The sequence below is a fragment of the Arachis stenosperma genome, chromosome 10, assembly GCF_014773155.1.
Source record: "Arachis stenosperma cultivar V10309 chromosome 10, arast.V10309.gnm1.PFL2, whole genome shotgun sequence".
NCBI classification, from domain to species: domain Eukaryota; kingdom Viridiplantae; phylum Streptophyta; class Magnoliopsida; order Fabales; family Fabaceae; genus Arachis; species Arachis stenosperma.
The window spans coordinates 4,867,306-4,886,417 of record NC_080386.1 but is presented as its reverse complement, the minus strand read 5'-3'; the positions used below and the strand labels follow the sequence as shown (position 1 = coordinate 4,886,417).

The following is a 19,112-nucleotide window of genomic DNA, read 5'->3' as shown; positions in this document are numbered from 1 at the left end:
CCCATTTGTTTGCGTATAATTATGGCCCTCATTATGATAATTTGAAAACTGAATATTCCACTCATTTAATTCAGAGGGCAAAATTACTGTTTTGCCCTTGTCTTGTTCCTCAGTCGATTGTTTCTTCTCCATGAGCTCCGCCACCGGATCCCGTCTTGCCCCCTTCAGCTCAGCACCACCACTTGCTTCCTCTCTTATCTCAACCTGCTGCATATCTTCCATGGCCACTATACCTACCTACTTGGTCCAACTTGGCCTATGGAAAACATTCTTCCCGATATACCTCACTATCAACCTCTTTCACAAGAACATCAAATCCTCTTGTACCAATGGTGACATGAACCCATTCGTTGATCATATCGAACATACATGTGTCTATCAGTACGCGACCAACACTAAACGAATTACACATCTCCGTTAAAGTATCACACTTTATCACTTCACCCCATTGATCTCCTAGTCTTGTGAAGGTCTCCTTTGACCAGGCATGCAAAGGTACTCCATAGCATTCCAACCAGATTCTTCTAGTCTCGCTCCTCTCAGTCTCATCCTATCTCCATACCATATAGAACAATTTTATCAGATCGTTCATTCTGAATGTGTATGTTTCCTCTGGATTAGCTAAAGTGTCAAACGTTAGCATTGTTTTGTATGCACCCAACTTCCTTAAATGCGTTACGCACGACCATTTATTATTAACCTTTTGATGTAGTGTCTGAAATTTGATCATCTTCTTTGTGCCTCCCACAATACTCCTTTGTATTTCTATTTTCTTGGACCATTCATTCTTATTTGGGTCCTTGCCCTGCGCATGTCTTGCAGACTTACGAACCTGCTCTTCCACCTTTTTTGCAATCTTGTGCTATTGAGATCCATCTTCTTGTTCTTTTCTTGTCGGTTCCTCCACTCCTTTTTCTTTAATGTCCTTCGGTTCAGGTTTCCTTCTGTATTTTGCTTCTGCAACAAATATTCTTTTACCTCTCAATACTATATGATTCATTTCTGCAATAGCTTTCAAAGTTTTCTCCTTTATGGTGTATTGGATAAATTCTTGTTCTTCCGCACAAGATAAATATCTATAATCCTGCTCATCCAACTGAACAGTCAATCGGAAGATTATCAATAAAGACAGAAAAAAAATCTAACTACAACCGATGATATTCTTCTTTGTTCCAAATCCTACGATCGTTATCATGTTGATTTACTTGCCTATTGCTACCCGTTGCAGTGTTTACCCAAATGTGTAAGTCTCAATTGCTTTTGTTTGTATTAAGGCAAGGAATCATCATCTTCAAACTTATAATAATCATCATATCATCATCATCACAGTGATAATCCATGAGATAAGACAAGATGACCAATGTGAAGATGACACAATTGGGTCTGCATCTGATGCCTACAATTTAGTATCTACCAATGGGTCAATGGGAAATAATGATAATCATTATCACTATCACGAGTCCATAACCATAACCCAAAAAGAATGAGGTTGGGTTTTAGTCCAAACACCCTTCTTTCGCAATCCTTCTCTTCCTCTTTGTTATTGCCTTCCCTAGTTTTCAGTCTCTCCAATTCACAGTTACTCCCTCATTCTCGTCTTCATCTTCAGCATCCCCTCTCTCTCAAAACCAACTCTTCAGGTTCTCTCTCTCTCTCTCTCTCTCTCTCTCTCTCTCTCTCATTTGCTTGTGTGTTACTGAATTCCGTGCTAGAATTATCTGGGGTTTCTAGTTTCATCCAAAGTTTGCATCTTTTGAAGATACCCAATATGAAAAATGCTCTCTTCCGGTTCAGCTCACACTGGAACCTCTTTGGCTGATTATTTTTAATCTGGGTCTGCTAAAAGTTGTGTCCTTTCTATGATTGCAGGGACAAAGAGCGCAATTATTCGTATGCATAAAGTTGATCATACTATTGAGTCAACACCCGTTAATTTGATGGCTCGAGAACAGGAATTTACAGAAGTGAACAGAAATCTTTACCCGAATGTAGAACCCTACAGCGCAGGGTTTTTGAAAGTTTCAGATATTCACACACTCTACTGGGAGCAATCTGGAAACCCCAATGGACATGTCAGTAGCTAAGACTCCCCAATAACTGCAAAGTTAAACTGTGCTATATTATTTTCCCTTTCTAAATTTTGAAGCTATGTATGCTTATTTGTTTACATTAATTGATGAAAAACTGGAATGGGAGGCAGTGGACTATTATTGGCTTAGTGATTGAATTCTATATAGATTGATTATTGATGCAGTTGAATGAGCAATAAATGTTAATATTTGATCCAATGTTTTTTTGGTGGAGACTAATAGCCTTCATACATGTGTATTCCATTACCTAACTTTGTTAAGAGGAGAAATAATTTGATGCAAAAATGATCATTTAATCATTTTCTATACAATTTTGTTGCAGCCGGTTATCTTCATTCACGGAGGCCCTGGAGGGGGAACTGGCCCAAGTAATCGGAAGTTTTTTGATCCTGAATTTTACAGAATCATTCTATTTGATCAGGTTAGGTTTTGAACTGCTTTATTTCAAAGAAAGTTCCACCATTTGAATAATGAAATTTATTCTCTTTGTCAGCGGGGTGCAGGGAAAAGCACGCCCCATGCTTGCATAGAGCAAAACACCACATGGGATCTAATTGACGACATTGAAAAGTTACGAGAACACTTGCAGATTCCAGAATGGCAGGTCTCTTTTCACCCTATGGTTGTTTATCATCATACATTTTATCATCCTTATGTAATAGGCTATATGATATTCTCCTGTGTATTATGCAGGTATTTGGAGGATCATGGGGAAGCACACTTGGTCTTGCTTATAGCCAATCTCACCCAGACAAGGTGTACTGATTTGTGTCGTAATGTATAATTTTGTAAAACAATGTTTTACAATGTTTTATTGTTCATTTTTTAAAATGTCTTGTAATTTTGTTTGAAGGTTACTGGCATGGTCCTCAGGGGAATTTTCCTATTAAGAAAGAAAGAGATTGATTGGTTTTATGAGGGTGGTGCTGCTGCAATATTCCCTGATGGTTGGTATATAGTGTGTTCTTTTTTATTTATTTATCTGGGACTATGTTTAGAATACCGGAAAAGTATAAGTTACCAATATACTATCCGCCAACTTATTGCCAATAATAATTAATTATTATACTTTAAACACATGCATAAGGAGACACATATAGGAAATATATATATAAAGACACTTCTATTAGATACAGTCATAAAAAAAATATTTTTATTTGACACATCCATAAAAACACTTCCATTAAACACAGTCATAAACAAGAGTGGACAGAAATTGGCAGAAATGCTGTTGGTAACGTAGCGGGATTGATAGATACCTCTATGCACGAACTTTCCTTTAAAAATGAAGACATTTCGACTTCTTTAATATGTGGAAATATGTTGAAGCTTTAGTTTGTGTCACTTTAATTGCATCTGAGAAACTTCGTTTTTATGCAATTTTTTTTTTACTTAAATTCAGTTTATGCATTTTGTCTCATGTCAGCTTGGGAGTCATTTAGGGATCTGATTCCAGAGAATGAGAGAGGATGCTTTGTTGATGCCTATAAAAAGAGGTTAAACTCTGACGATGTTGAAACTCAGGTGAGTGTCTGTCTGATTTCTGAGTTTGCCTACTTCTACTTCCTACAGCTATTCTTAGATTTCTATCCTTAGTGATACAAATGAGGGCTAACAGTGTGAGCTTCGTGCTTGATGGGATTATCTAGAATAGCTCTTGTGCTTGATGAAAAAGTTGAATGCAATCTTAATCATAGCATGTGAGTTGTTGAATACAATCTTAATCATAGCATGTGGGTTTTCTCTTTAATTGGGAGTCAGGGACCAGTATGTACTACCAAATGACTAAGTCCCAAATTGATCTTCCTTTCTTGATTTCCTTTGTCCAAATTACAGTCACACTACAAGGTTTTTCATTGTGGGTGATCATTATCCTTCTAAAAAATAAAAAAGATGCCTTTCCATTGTTGTTTTCTTATCTATGTCTTTGTTCTTAGTATGGAGCTGCTAGAGCATGGACCAAATGGGAAATGATGACAGCTCATCTTCTTCCAAATGAAGAGAACATCAAAAGAGGGGATGACGATAAATTTTCATTGGTAGGTTCATCAATTGAGAAATGAGGCACTTTGACGGAGAAGAAATTCTGATTGATTACCTTTTATTTGTCGCAATATTTTGTGTTTCTATCTATTCATTCTAACAAAAATACTGGTATTTCTTTTTCCTAAAGAATATAAATCAATTTTGGTTTCAACTATGATTTTGTAATGATTCTAATTCTTTAACTTGTACCAATGAGTGATGACAAATGCTTATTTAGTTATCTTTTTACAATAGGCATTTGCAAGGATTGAAAACCACTATTTTGTGAACAAGGGATTCTTGCCCTCGGATTCATACCTGTTGGATAATGTTGACAAAATTAGGCATATCAACACCACAATTGTGCAGGTAAATACATTTGTACTATAGCCTTGAAAACTTAACGACGATCTTAGATTCTTCGATGTTTGTTTCATAATTTTGTAGGGACGATACGATGTCTGTTGTCCTATGATGTCAGCCTGGGATCTTCATAAAGCTTGGCCAGAAGCAGATTTTAGGGTATGACTAGAATGTTAGTTGCCTTGGTTTTTCGGTGTAGAGTTTAAATTCTAATAGTAATTTCGCCTAATGAATGTTATGAAGCAGGTCGTTGCTGATGCGGGACATTCAGCCAATGAACCAGGCATAACTGCTGAACTAGTGGCTGCAAATGAGAAACTAAAAAACATAATCAAGAATAAAGGGAACTGAAGTTACTCAACAAACAAACAAAGAATAAAGGCGCAACGGGAGACTGATCCGCATGCTGCAAACATTTCTGGTTTATGAGATTGTTATCCTATTGAGAATTGTTTGTTTCAAAATATTAAGCATACTGTACCATAACCCCGAAACTTTCTTTCATCATCGTTTCAAAGGAAATGCGAGGGATTTAATTTATTATAAATTTAACATCCTTAGTGTGGTCTGATGATTTACTTAACACGAAACACAAATTAATGGTATTACGGCCTAGTTTGGATAAACAACTTAAATAAGTTTTTTTGGAAAAAGAACTTAAAGTATAAGAACTTTCATTAATAGCAGTTTATAGATAAGTTATTTTGTGTTTGGATTTTTAGTTATAAATATCATTAAAAATTAGTTATTCTCCTTCACTTTCACTCATAATGGTGTTCCTATATATGGTGAATAGTAATAAAATTTTAATTCACAATAATCTTGATGACAATGCTAAAATAATTATTGTGTAGTTAGTGTTTGTTGTTTTATTGTGTATGATATGGTAGGTAAAAATAAAAAACAAATATAAAATGTGTGTCAGGGTATATTTTGTTGTTAGTTTTTTAATTTTTTTACTCCTATTAGTCTCCTTCTTTATTGGGGTCAAGAACTTAGTATAACTAACTATAAAAATAAGAGCAAGCTATATAAAAATAAAATCACATGTAAAAAAGATAAAATTAAAATTAAAATTTCATACCACACACAATGTTAAATACAAATTTAATAATAAAAATAGAGTAGTAAAATGATAAAAAAAATAAATGGAAGGAATATATGCAGTAGCTGATTCAGATGGAACATTGTTTTAAAACTAGAATAAGACCCGCGCGATATGCGGGAAGATAAATTAATAATAGCATATAATAAATATTAAAAATTGTTATGTTTTGTAGAATTAAATTATATATATATATATATATATATATATATATATATATATAAACTACAATTAAATTTAAAAGATATTTTATTTAAAATAATTTGTAGTACAAAAAATTTGGATGTTGGAGTTGTACAAAATGATATTTTTATTTAGTGGTTTGATTTTGGCATTTGTTTTAAACTTTTAGTTGATGGACTTCTAGATGTGTCTTGAATTTATATGATTTTCTTTCTCCTTGATCTCTTGATGGGTATGAGATCTTCGTCTGATGATATTAGTGTTAGCGAAATTAGTTTCTATAATAAATGAATAATTTAAATTAGAAATAAAAATGATGTCTTAAATAAGTAATTTTTGTTGGAGTATTACCTATTTTATTTGTTGTATCGGGTGTTGAGGTTCAGTTTTTTTTTTGTTGAAACAAATGTCTTGGCAACCGTGTATTGTTAAAAACTTTATGAGATTAAAATCATTTACTTTAACTTCAAATATAAGTGTGAGATTGCAAAAAATTTTCAATTGGGGTGGTACTTCAATGTTATTACTTTTTTGGAATATCATTAGATTTAAAACAGTTGTGTCCAACAATTTTTTTGCTTTGCCATCAAATAGTACAAAAGTTGGTATAGCACTTTGATCGAAACCTTTAATTGAATTCTTAACCTAAAATAAGTATGTAATAAAAAAATTATTACATTTTTTTAAGTTATTAAAAAATAAACAATGAATAGCATATTGAAAGAAGTATAATTTTAATGATACTAAAATACAATTATATATAAAGTATTATAAAATAATATAAAAAGTATTAAAAAAATAATTAAAGTATTTTTTCGTAAATTCAATTTAAAAATACAATAAATATATTTGTTTTGTTCCTTTTCATTTAATATAATCATTTCTAAGCAAAGAGGTTTCTTACTTTCTCTTCATTTGTGGGTGTTAATGTTCCCCATAGACAAACCACGAGAACTTTGATAAAGAATGAAGTTTCATTAAGTAAATTTGAGATGTTGTGTAGTTCGGAAATAAATTTTTTGTGCTGAATTTGACGTTATTTGAAGAAATAGTGATAAGAGACTTGTATAAATAGTTCAAAATAGTATGAAATTTGAATATTTGTAACGTAAAATTTATTATGATTAATAATATTATTATATCATTTGTAATATGGATGCTTATTATATTTAATGAGTTATTTATAGAAATTAATAAATTAATTATTGAGGTTATAAATTTATTGTATTACTTATAACGGTAAAATATAATAAATATAGAGATATATATTCAATGTCTTTTTTAGTTTCTTTTGTATATTTTTTTTGTTGATTTGGAAATAATAGTTGATTTGACAAAAATTTAGTGGTTATAAATTTATTGTATTGTTTATAACGGTAAGATATAATAAATATAAGGATATGAATTCAATGTCTTTTTTTAGTTTCTTTTGTATATATATTTTTTTGTTGATTTAAAAATAATAATTGATTTGCCAAAAATTTAGTGGTTGATTCTAAAATTTTGCCAAGTAACGATGTTGCTAACATAGCATTAGTAGGAAGAGCAAGATGTCTTAAAATAATATAGGTAAATTTATCCATCTACTTTTATATATTAAAAATAGATGATAGTGGATGGTCAATATTTTCGGCAGATAAATTATGGTGGATGTTACAATACTCCTGTATTGTTTGGAGTTTTGAAATTCCTTTATATTATAAATATTATAATATATGTTGGCACAATATTTTAGAAGGGATTATATTAATGGAGTTTTTAATGCTTATTGATAAAATTATTAAGCAATTAATGCATTATTCTTACAAAATTACAAATATATTAATTATAATCTCTAAAATATATTTTTTTAACAAAATGATAATTATGATTATTATTGATTATTTTTTCATGACTTACTATTAAAAATTTAACATGTTCTATTGGTATATAAGTTATTAAAATTATTAAATTCGTTTATAAATTTTAATTAATTAATTATTTTAAATTTTATTTATTTTAATTATTTATTTGATATTATAATTTAGAGTAAAGTATCATTTTGTCCCCAACGTTTAGGGTAAGTCCCAAAGTTGTCCTAACGTTTCAATCGTCCTATTTAAGTCCTTAACGTTTCAAAATTGACTCAATGTTATCCTGCCGTTAGGGATCCATTAACAGAATTGACGGCAGGACAAAATTGAGACGATTTTGAAACGTTAGGGACTTAAATAGGACGAAAACGTTGAAAACAAAAACGATACATAGAAATAAATTTTAGTTTTATCCTTTAATAATATCAATTTTTTACTGTACATAATATTCAATTAATTTTTAATCACATCTAAATAAATTATACTTAATCACATTACTTTCATTCACTACAAAAGGCGCTAATTTGCGGGAGGTGTTTTTTTTGTTCTGCCCGCAAATTGCGTAACGGCGGTTTAGTAAAATGACGCAATTAGGTGTCCTGCAATAAGTTACGGGAGTTTTTTTGGAACCCACGCTATTTTGAACTCATAATTGTGGCAGTTTTTTACCCTTCGCTGTTTGCGGCAGTTTCAACTAAATTACATCAGTTTTTAAAGACCTCCAATAGTTCTATGTTGCAATTGTTTTGATTCAAGTTCTGGGGGTTTTAAACTCCTGCAAATGTCTTATACTTAAAACAATTTTTTATTTTGTTGGAGTTGTGAACTCCCACAATTTATAATGTAACGCCAAAATAAGATTTACTATGATATATATAATTTTTTCTTATTTTATAAAATATTAATTAGAATGCAAAATTTAATAAAAGTAAAATTCTTTAAAGTATAAATCTAAAATATAACTCATTAAAATAAATAATAATTTTTTTATATTATAATAAAATACATAATATCTCAATCCTCACTATTTTTATATGTCTAATCCTTAATATTAAATAAATTAAAATAATATAAACTCATAACTACCATTAATGAGTTCACTACTTGAATAAGTTTGTTTAGTAAAAGAATGCAACATAATACCCTAACAAATGTGCAACAATAAATAACTAATCAATCTTTAAAGCAATACTAAACAATGTCTTCATAATTTTCATTGCTTTCGTCTGATGATGTTCTTCCTATTGTCGGTGTAATAGTTTTGTTCTCAACATCATTAGCCTAAAATAAATTAAAAACAGAAATGTCAACATAAAAATTGCCACATCTAAGACACTATAACGACAATTCAAAATTAGAGCAATGCTAGAGGACCAGCAATTTTTGTGATTGTTAGCCATCAACTAGCCATCAATGATGATTTGATGGTGTGAGATTGGTGTGAGATTTCATCCAATGGCTCACCTTTCTCTGCTGGTTATATGCTGGCCAAAATTCAATAAAACTGCTGGTCCCCTAGACTTTTCCTCAAAATTATTACTGCAACATAAAATCGACAAGAGAAGGCAATTTACCTGAGCTCCATAGTCAAATATACTAGTAAGTTCAACATGAATTCTTCCTTCTTTAGCAAGAAAATAAGTCTTGAATGCATCAATGTTCCATCAAATTTAGACTCTAAATGTTTAAAATCAGTTTGGGAGTAATTGGTAGTAGATGACATTGAAGTTGAAGAATTAGCTAACTAGCTAGGATGATTGGCATTTCTAAAAGTATTAGTAGGTGTTGCTCCCATTCCCATGCATCGCACCCTACTAGAATGCTCCTCTCCAAACACTTTGCCAATAGCATTATTTGTGGATGGTCCAGATTCATCTTTCTCATTTTGAGCCATAAGTACTTCAATTTGTTCCTACAGTTGAGATTTAAACAACAAAAATTTAACAAAATAACATTAAAGTTTGGCAGTTTTTGAAGTTACACTTTTTACTAAAATAGACCAAAAAGTACAACTTATCGCTATATCCCTTGCTTCATGAGTCACAAACGACCCATCTTTCTTCTTTTAAGTTTCTATGTACATTTCTCTATGGCTAATTTTTCGTCCAGTTTCTAAAAACTATGCAAAGGAATATAAAAAAATGTTAAAGAGCATATGATAATTTAGTAAAAACAAAAATTGAGTGATGGTTCATACTATTTCATGTCTTTTCCTTGAGATGGGTTTCGAGCCACCAGTATGAAAAATTGTTTGTTTCTTGCGAACTTCCTTGTTTCTCTTACACATCTCCTATGAAAAAAGAAAAATGAAGATTACAAAAGTGATTACGCATTAATATTATATCCTAAAAAATTTAGCAAGTTACCATTGTAGAAGGTAGAAACCGATACTGAACAAAGGATGCCCATTGATTTCTGTCTATACCAACTAGGACATTATCAATAATTGCTTGTTTACTCATGCATGGATCATAGAACTCATTCCATAATTTAATTCTATGTTGTGATCACTTTTTTGCCAAGCTCAATTTGCAATATCGCTTTGCAATGTCCTCGGAAATTTTGAAATGAAATTTTGGCTAGAAAAAAGAATTATATATAAATAACAAGATATCATTAACAATAGATAATATTAATAGGAATTTGATAAAAGTAAATATTTCAAATACATACCTTCAACAAGTTACTAAAACACTCTTCAAATTTAGATCAAAGTATACCTAAAGGTTCTAATCACTTTAAAAAATTGATTGAAAATAACTTACAATCAACTGCTAATATTCCTAGATATCCAGCAAGCAAACCTTGGACTTCTCCAATAACTTGTTGATCTTCAAAGTTTTTATGTCTTATCATTCTACAAATCTTTTATCACTATTACTAAGTTATTTATCACTTTATATTAATCATGCATGTTATCAACTTATCATTTTTAGTTCTATTTAATACACCTCTTTGTGCTGCCTTGCCATTAAGACCAACCTTAATTTAGTACATGTTTCAAATCATTGTCGATAAAACTAATAAGAGTATGTATATAGTACTCAATAAATTTGAAAATTTAGAAAGTATTAAAAGAACTTCTATTGATTTAATATGAAATTTATAAAAAATAAAAAAATAGAATACTGAATCAGTACAATACCAAGAGTCATGTATGAAATTAATCAATGCTGTTATATAGAGTGCTTTCAAATACTTCAATTTCAAACAGATTGAACTAACTAAGTTATCAAAGACCCTCCAACCATTCTTGTCAACTTCAATTTGCCAAATACCAGTGTATACAAAGAAAACAAGAAAATAAAAGCCATATATATTTGATTATATTCTACTAAGTTTCTTTCAAAGCTATACCTATTTATTACAACACCAATATACATTAATAATCACACAGTATAAGAATTCCAACTCTGTCTAAGGTTTCGAAGGATAAACAATTAGATATTCAATAATAATTAAGAGTTTAAATAATCTCCTGAATATTAATATATAAATTATTTAAATTTTTATGTCTTATCATTTTACAAATTTTTTTATCATTATTACTAAGTTATTTATCACTTTACATTAATTATGGATGTTATCAACTTATCATTTTTAGTTATATTTAATAGACCTTTTTAAGCTGCTTTGCCATTCAGACCAACCTTAATTGAGTACATGTTTCAAACCATTGTGATAAAACTAATAAGAATATATATATATATATATAAGTCACGTTGTGGCTTTTCTTTCCTTTAGTTTCCGAAAAAAAAAATAAATTTTGTTTATTAAAATAATTTTTAATAAATAATTTAAATTAATAAAATAAGTTATAATTAAATTAAATTTTAATAATCATAAATTTTTATTTAATTATTTTTGTTAAAAAATAATTTTCTTAAAACAAAATTTTAATATAATAGAATAAATTATAAATAACTAATTATTTAATTTTCAAAAATCCGAGGTGTTACATCATGTAGGATATTTCGTTAATTATTTAACTTTGACCCCACGACTATATCGAAACTAAATGAATTTCTTTGGATTTAAATAGGACACTTTAAATCTTAAGGACCAAAACAGGATTACGTCCAAATGTAGGGGACTAACTGAAGGTTGTAGAAGGCTTAGAGAAGAGTGGTTGAATTTATGGCTTTTTTTTACTTTAATGAAATAACCCTTTAATTACAAATTTTCAATCTGAATCTGTTTGAACTTAGCAGCAAAAAATTTATGAGACAATTTCATTTTGTCTCATGAATAGCAGAAAATAGAACAGAGAAGGGAAGAGAGAAGTTGACACTATCATGTATCCTAGTTCAGCTGTCTTGTGCAATACAACCTACATCCAGTCTCCACCACAACAGTGGTGGAATTTCTACTATAGTTAAAGTATTACATACACCAATTCCAAATGATTGACACAATCCTTTCCCTCTCAAGTTTTAACCTAATTTGATTTGGTTATGCTATTACCTAATTCTTCACTCTTATTGCTTACCCAACTAAGAAAAGGGTACCTCACAGGTACAAGATACAATAATCAACCTAAAGAAATCTAAAAATCACTCTAGGACTTTCACTCACTCAGCCTTTTTATTACTCTTTGGCTTTTACTTGATCTCTCTTTTTATGCCTTTTCACATTTAAAAAATTACAGAAATATATACATTAAAAATGAAACTACAATCTGTAAAACATGAAGGAGATTGATTGCTTCAACAGCTTTTATTGCTATGCGATAAACTAGATTTGCTTAACTCTGATTTTGTTCCCCATTATGGCGAAATTCTCCGTTGATAGAAAGTACTGTCCAAGTTGATGAACTCTCTCAAAGAAGACCTCTCATAACATGAACTTCAAACTTTGGTTTACTCTCCTTACTTTTTCAGAAACAATTTTTTTTCTTTTTGTATCTCTTTGTATGTTGCTGAGATGCTTTCTTCCAAGTCAACCCTCGAGTTTTGTGCTTCACCAACTTAGCCGTTCACTTTCTTCCATTAATCCCCAAATTGAAATTTTGGAACAGATCCATTTTTCTTAACCAAAAGACTCAGAACAGCAAAGAAAAAAAGTTTTCAATGACAATCCCACATTTGAATCCTTGAAATACTACTTGGTCCCCAAGAAACAATCTTGGCATTTGATTCACAGCAATGTGTCTCAGAAATTACTTTTTCCATATATCTCAAAATGTAGTAGGAGAGAGTTGGAAAGGGAGGGAAGAAAATAAGATGCATGTAAAAGGAAATTAATCACCTTTAGCCTTTGTTTTAACTTGATATGGTTTGATTTGGGTGATTAGATCTCAACCTTTTTGCTTAATCCTTCTCTTTCTTTCTTCTTTGATGATTGACTTAGGAACGAAGCACTCTCTCTCTCTTCTCTGATTTCTATCCAAATTGAAAAAGGAACGTTGCTTTGGAAGCAAGCACTTGGAGAGATTAGCTTGAGAGAATTACATTGGGCTTAGGTTGGCTTTGATCCAATCGACCCAGCTGAATTTCTTGCTTTGATTTCTTTGGCTTCCTTTGTTTAGACGACCCACCAGTAGATTCATTTTGTTTCATATTGGGCTGCTGCTATGTTTGCTAATTATAGCATGCATCACTTAATCAGAAATAATCAAAACTAATTGGGTGATTAACTCACTAAAAATATGTTTGTCATTGTTAATTTAATTTAGTTAATTTCTTAACTCAACACTGACTAATTTAGTACTTTATCCTATTAAATATATCAATATTACATGTTATTCTACATAAATTTTTTTATGTTTATTTTTATTATCTTAATTTTTTAGATAACAAAAATTAAAATTTTAATATTTTATTATAAGTTTTTTTATAAATTTATTTTATTTATCTTAAATTTTTAGATAACAAAAATCGAAACCTTGCATGCATAAATCGAACTAACTGATTCGATTTATTGGGTGCATGCATAAATCGACTCTGACCGATTCAATTTGCATTTTTTTTGTTAATTCAAATTGATCAGCTTTGATTTATTATGAGAATTTATAAATCGAATGGATCTCATTCGATTTATATAGAAATATGCACTTGGGTGATCCATGTAACGTTTTTCTTTTTGGGTAAATTATATAATATTGTTTTGAGTTTGATTTAATTATATATTTTACCCTAATTTTAAACCAATAGAACATGTTAAATTTTTAATAGTAAGTTATAAAAAAAACTGAATAATAATCATAATTGTCATTTTATTAAAAATATATTTTAAAGGTTATAATTAATATGTTTGTAGTTTTACAAAATGTATTAATTGCTTAATAATCTTATTAATATACATTAAAAACTTCATTAATGGAATACTCCTTAAGATATTGCACCAACGTATATTATAATATTAATAATGTAAAGGAGTTTTAAAACTCCAAACAATCCAAGAGTATGGAACGAAATAGTAAATATTTTCATAGAGCCAAAAATGAGAGTAGATATTTTGTTTTGAAGAAGTTAATTCTTTTTAAGGAAGTGATAGAATGATTTATCGAGAAGGAGAAGCTATATATTTCTACTTTTTAAAAAAACTGTGAATTAACTTTTGAAAAAGTTAATTTTTTTTTAAATGGTGTCAAAAACGTTATTTGTGACTCTTTATAATTCAAAAGTAAAAAAAAAAAAAAAAGTAAACGAGCTCTACATAAATCATTGTAACTTTGGTACGGTAAAGAATCCTATTATTACACAAATCAATGATGATACAACAAAAACACACATTCACCCTTTTCTTCAATATTACACCAAAGCCACTAAAAATTCAATGATGATATTGAACAAATCTCTCTAAGGCCCCATAGGAGTCCCCTATGTAGGATTCCTAATGGTACAGCTCCTTGGTACATGGAGACTATGAAACTTTGGTTCCTTTGGAACAGTTAAAGTCCTCCTTCCTCGTGAACAAGGTTTCGAATTGGAAGCAGCACCGTTGCTTGTAGGTGAAGAAGCATCATTTTGACGTGGCTTTGCTGCGTCCTTTGGCTTCGCAATGTTTGAAGGCTTTTCAAGAATAACACTTAATTTACAAGGCGTTCCAAGGACAACCTTTCCTTTCTTCCTATTCAAAGCACTGCAATAAGGCACTTGTATCGATCAATTCTAAAAAATCATAATAACATACATAGATACACTATGAATATGATAACTGTTTACTTACCTTGGAGGCTTAACAGCTTTAAGCTGCATCAGTTGGGGTCTTGCTAACTTGTATCCATGTCCAGGTGTATTTTCTGGATCAATTTGTTTCTTAAGTTTAGGAGCAGGACTTTGTGTTGCTGCAATCTGATGTTTTCTCATTAGGTTGCCTCCTTTGGTAGTGGTTTCTTTCAATTGTGAGGGAACCTTTTTATCCAAATTAGCTTCTTTAAGAATTCCTCTTTCCTGCAGCATAGGGAAAAAAAAAAAGAACACACAAGTCATACATAATTTATTGATATGCTTCTCTGTTGACTAATGTACCAACTTGAGCATAGACTACTTACATCAGTTCTCAGCTTAAAAGGCTTAGGATTTGTAGGCTTTAGTTTTCTGTATTTAACAACTTGAGAACTAGTAGTGATAGATGAATGCTTCTGTTTCAAAGTCATATCCATGGGGACAAGAGTCAAATCAATAAATGAAGGGGAAAATATTAAAAACATGAAAGAAATTATAAACTAGACCATACCTTGTCTGTGTTCCTTGAATCCTCAGTCTTGCTGCCAAGATTGACCTTATTGGGATCATTATTTGTCGTCATTATTCTGCAGTCACCAAATAGTTCATTGATCAAATGAAGCTGAAGATAAACAAGAGACATACAGCAGACTGTTTTGCCTTTTTGAGAGAGAATCAAATTCCATACCTGTTCTCATCAGGGGCTGAGGCATTTTCCTTGTCATCGTATTCAGTCAAACCAGCCTGGTTTTCTTTGTCATCAAAGTTAACAGATTTCTCTTTATCCTTTCTCTTTGTGGCTTCAGGGTTTTCACCCTTCTCTGAAACTGGTTTACTTTTCACCCCTCTCTGTTTTCTCTCTTCAGTGGTCTTTTTTTCTTCTTCTGTGGAATTTGACAGTGTGGTGGTAACCGAAGCTTCTGATGAACTCTCTACTCTTGTTGGTTTGCTACCACCAGAAGTTTCTGATTCAGCGCATCTTTCCAGTGAACCACCCCTTGATTTTTCATCTATCTCCATGTCACTTGAGTCAATTTCATTTTCCTGATGGGGCACATTAACCTGGCATTTCTCCATGCCTTTTACTCTCTTCTCCTTCATACATTTCACAGTGTTAGTCTCCGGACCCTTGCAGTTATTAGAATACAATAAATCAAACACACGGCTTTTGACCTCGCGTCCCCTTAGTTTCTTTCTTGAGGCAGAAATGTGCAATGAGTTGTTACATTCATCTCCATTCTTCTTCCCCCCATTGAGTTCAAGCTTCTTCATTGCCGAACACAACACTCTCATCGGTGTTTTCAGTTCCACAGAACTCTTGATCTTCACTGTCCTCTTTGGTGAGTGAAACACCAGAGCCTTGCCTACCATTCTGCTCTTAGGCACAGCAACACTCAAGGCTTTCTTGCTCTGAACAGTTCTGAATGGTTCGACAATGGAGACTTTCTTCTTTTGATTCTTTGGAGTAGTCAAAGCCTTAGCCACAGAAGGTGATTGTTTCACTTTGGCATTTGGTGTAGCAGAAGCAGAAACCTTTGCAAGAGGCTTATTAACTTTGGCCTTATTTTCAGCCATCTTGTGTGACAATGAGGAAATCAAGGCCATTCTTGACACCCTCGGCTTTGCCGGAGCTGTAAGCGGACACTTCAAATTTTCACTGCCAGACACAATTGAGAAATTGCTTCACTTCAAAGCAACAAATAAAGCACAGAAAATAACCCCAAAATAATAAGAAAAGTGTTCAACATAATGTTTTCTGTGAGCTACCTTGCTTCTCTTCTGTTTAATGCTTTTCTAAGCTTGACATTGGGACTTCTAGCTGCCATAACCTGATCAAAACCCAACAATCATTTAACCTAACTATTTATATTCATTAGTCATTGATTATTATAACCAAGTTAAACAAACTAGGGTGAAACTAGAACAAACCCTAAGAACAAAATCCTTGTAAATTGCCTCAGAATCCAACTCTTCTTCGTGCTTTTGGTCACATCCTGAGTTTCAATTCAAGAAAATTACAATAAATTTTAGTTAATTAGTTTAAGGAAGCTAAAGAGTGAGATCTGAAGAGTTTCTAATTCAATACTTAGAAAACCTCAAGAGAGTGTAGTATTACCAAAACGCATGCAGAACCAGTGGCGATCCTCGTCGGGGAGGCGAGGATCGGGTGCGGTGAGGTCAACGAATTTTGGCGCTTGAATCTTCTCATAGAAGTCTTCATCAATGGTTTCATCTTCTTCAATCACTGGCAAAGACCGAATTTCCGCCATACTAATAAAAATAATCTTTCAATTCACTTCAATTCTTCTTCTTCTTCAAGAGAGAGAGAGAGCGAGCGTGTAATGTGGAGACAGGAACACAGTAGCGATTAAGGTTTGTAGTGAAAAGTGAGGGGGTTCAAAGGACACATTTTTAAATTCGTTAGTTCTATCAAAGTAGCCGTTACGATTCCGACAGCCTGGTTGGCTGGTAAGAATAAACGGTATGTAATGGGTATGGGGTCTTTTCGGAATTACAACCTGTTTTTGGTTTACTAAATGGGCTGGGTTCCTGAATGACCCAAATCATGTGGCCCATCATATCATAGCCCATAATAATGTTGATTTTATCGTGGCCCAAGATCATGTATAATGAGAGGTTTTTGTAAAAAAAATTTCCCCAGGTATAACTAGCTAAAATAACCAACAAAATTGGGTTGGTTTAGTGATTACTTCAATAATTCATTTAAACAAATGTGGTTCGAATTTTGTATTGTACATGCAGCAATTCATTAAAAAATACCGTAAGAAACAAAAAAAAATTAAAATAACCACGCAGCTGAAGCTTTAATTGAGTAATTTATCGTGATATTTCTTAATAAGCTGCATTTGAGTTCAGATTTTATTAGAGATAATTGATAAACCCTTAAATAGAGTATGTGTTAGAGTTGTAATGAAAAAAAAAAGGTAAAATAACCACCACATGTTATTTATTTTTCATGCATTTTCCAATAAGATAAATATGGAATAGATATTATCACTTTCCAATGAATAGTGTTGCTCTTTAATTACATATTATTCCTAAATTAAGAATTGGATATCAACACTAATGCCACTTCTATCTTTAAGACTTTAACATATTCATGAAAGAATACAACAAAAAAGTCATGTATAGAGTAATATTATATCAATAGGAGGAATAAAATTCTCACCTCCTTGATAAAAAATTTCTCCCGTAATAAAAGTTAATTTAAAAAATTACACACAAAAATAAGTGCTAATATCAAATTAAAAGTTGCAATATTTTTCTCTTTAAAAAAATAGGACTTACCTAACATGTGTTGTAAGAGTATATAATAAACTTATTATTAGTGAAATGTTTTAAATTTTTTTATTTAATAGATATAAAATAATTTTTTTTGAACTTCCCACTCCCACTGGACTGAAGATAAGTCAACTTTATTGAGTTTGTGCGTTAAGTCAATTTGGTTCGGTGTTTTAGGCCTTTAGCACTTAAATTTTTCAACACTAGTAGAACATGGACCTTGGGGTCAAATGATAGATTTTATCCCACAATCAAATTTTTTTTCAACACAATCGTGATTTTCTTCTTTTCTTACATTTAAAGCTAACTGCTCTAAAACTGAATTAGGCTTTTAATTCTCAGCTACTTGCCTTCTTCCATTCACGTTCGATTTAATGCACTTTAATGGCTTAGTTGGCGGTTAGGACGTGTCTTCTTCTTGTTTCTTTGCAACCACACCTTTCAAGTTTGAAGGGAGTAACCGAGTAATGCTACTATTTATTTATAATTATTATACTCTCATGCTGATCAACATATTAATATTGTAATGGTGAGAAATATATGAAGTTAATCTCATATAAAAAAAAAAATTGAGAAATTTATAAAAATGAGAGGCTAATAATTTGATATTTTAAGATTTTTAGTTGGAACCTATTTTATGTTCTGCCCAACAAAACATTTGAAATTCTAAAATACCATAATAGCCAACTAGCTAGCCACCCCAGCTTGTTTTTCAAAAACCACATTAGTATTATATTTTCATGTTATTATACAATGTTTTCTTGAAATAAATAAAAGAATAAAGAATGAATAATAAAGATAAAATTAAAAAAAATGAAACGATAAATATGAAAAAATAGTTATAAGTATAAAAGATAAAAAGATAACATATATAAATATATAGGAACACTAAATTAGCAGTTATATATAAAACCCTGTTGGTATTGTATATACTATATAGAATAGATATAGATAAGTATTAGTTTCTTAAAATGAAAAAAAAAAAGAGACACGAAAAGATTAGCCAAATATAATTGGTTTA

At 31.0% G+C, this 19,112-nt stretch overlaps 2 protein-coding genes across 3 annotated transcripts; one reads left to right on the top strand and one right to left on the bottom strand.

The window, feature by feature from the left end:
* The first annotated feature begins 1,371 nt into the window (after positions 1-1,371).
* On the top strand, positions 1,372-5,030 carry LOC130954288 (proline iminopeptidase). The gene is made up of 11 exons (XM_057881024.1): positions 1,372-1,640; positions 1,870-2,072; positions 2,413-2,511; positions 2,584-2,694; positions 2,784-2,846; positions 2,944-3,037; positions 3,517-3,614; positions 4,028-4,129; positions 4,371-4,484; positions 4,563-4,637; positions 4,725-5,030. The coding sequence occupies exons 1-11, from the start codon at positions 1,484-1,486 to the stop codon at positions 4,827-4,829; spliced, it is 1,221 nt and encodes a 406-aa protein (XP_057737007.1). The 5' UTR covers positions 1,372-1,483; the 3' UTR covers positions 4,830-5,030.
* A 9,274-nt stretch (positions 5,031-14,304) lies between these two features.
* On the bottom strand, positions 14,305-17,148 carry LOC130956390 (eisosome protein SEG1). 2 transcript variants are annotated; one of them, XM_057883430.1, is made up of 8 exons: positions 16,905-17,148; positions 16,718-16,782; positions 16,556-16,617; positions 15,477-16,445; positions 15,300-15,375; positions 15,115-15,204; positions 14,790-15,013; positions 14,305-14,702 (listed from the first exon to the last, which is right to left on the bottom strand). In XM_057883430.1, exons 1-8 carry the CDS (start codon positions 17,056-17,058, stop codon positions 14,441-14,443), a joined length of 1,902 nt encoding a protein of 633 aa, XP_057739413.1. In that variant the 5' UTR covers positions 17,059-17,148; the 3' UTR covers positions 14,305-14,440. The 2 variants fall into 2 exon arrangements, with proteins under 2 accessions (XP_057739413.1, XP_057739414.1); XM_057883431.1 differs by having other exon boundaries at positions 14,305-14,690.
* Positions 17,149-19,112: the final 1,964 nt, after the last annotated feature.

Coding starts and splice junctions, on each gene's coding strand:
- LOC130954288 (XM_057881024.1), top strand. CDS start 1,484: ATGAGGTTGGGTTTTAGTCCAAACACCCTTCTTTCGCAATCCTTCTCT. Junction 3,038..3,516: donor TGCTGCAATATTCCCTGATG/GTTGGTATATAG, acceptor GTCTCATGTCAG/CTTGGGAGTCATTTAGGGAT. Junction 4,130..4,370: donor ATGACGATAAATTTTCATTG/GTAGGTTCATCA, acceptor TTTTTACAATAG/GCATTTGCAAGGATTGAAAA.
- LOC130956390 (XM_057883430.1), bottom strand. CDS start 17,058: ATGGCGGAAATTCGGTCTTTGCCAGTGATTGAAGAAGATGAAACCATT. Junction 16,618..16,717: donor ACAAGGATTTTGTTCTTAGG/GTTTGTTCTAGT, acceptor GGTTTTGATCAG/GTTATGGCAGCTAGAAGTCC. Junction 16,446..16,555: donor TTAAACAGAAGAGAAGCAAG/GTAGCTCACAGA, acceptor TGTGTCTGGCAG/TGAAAATTTGAAGTGTCCGC.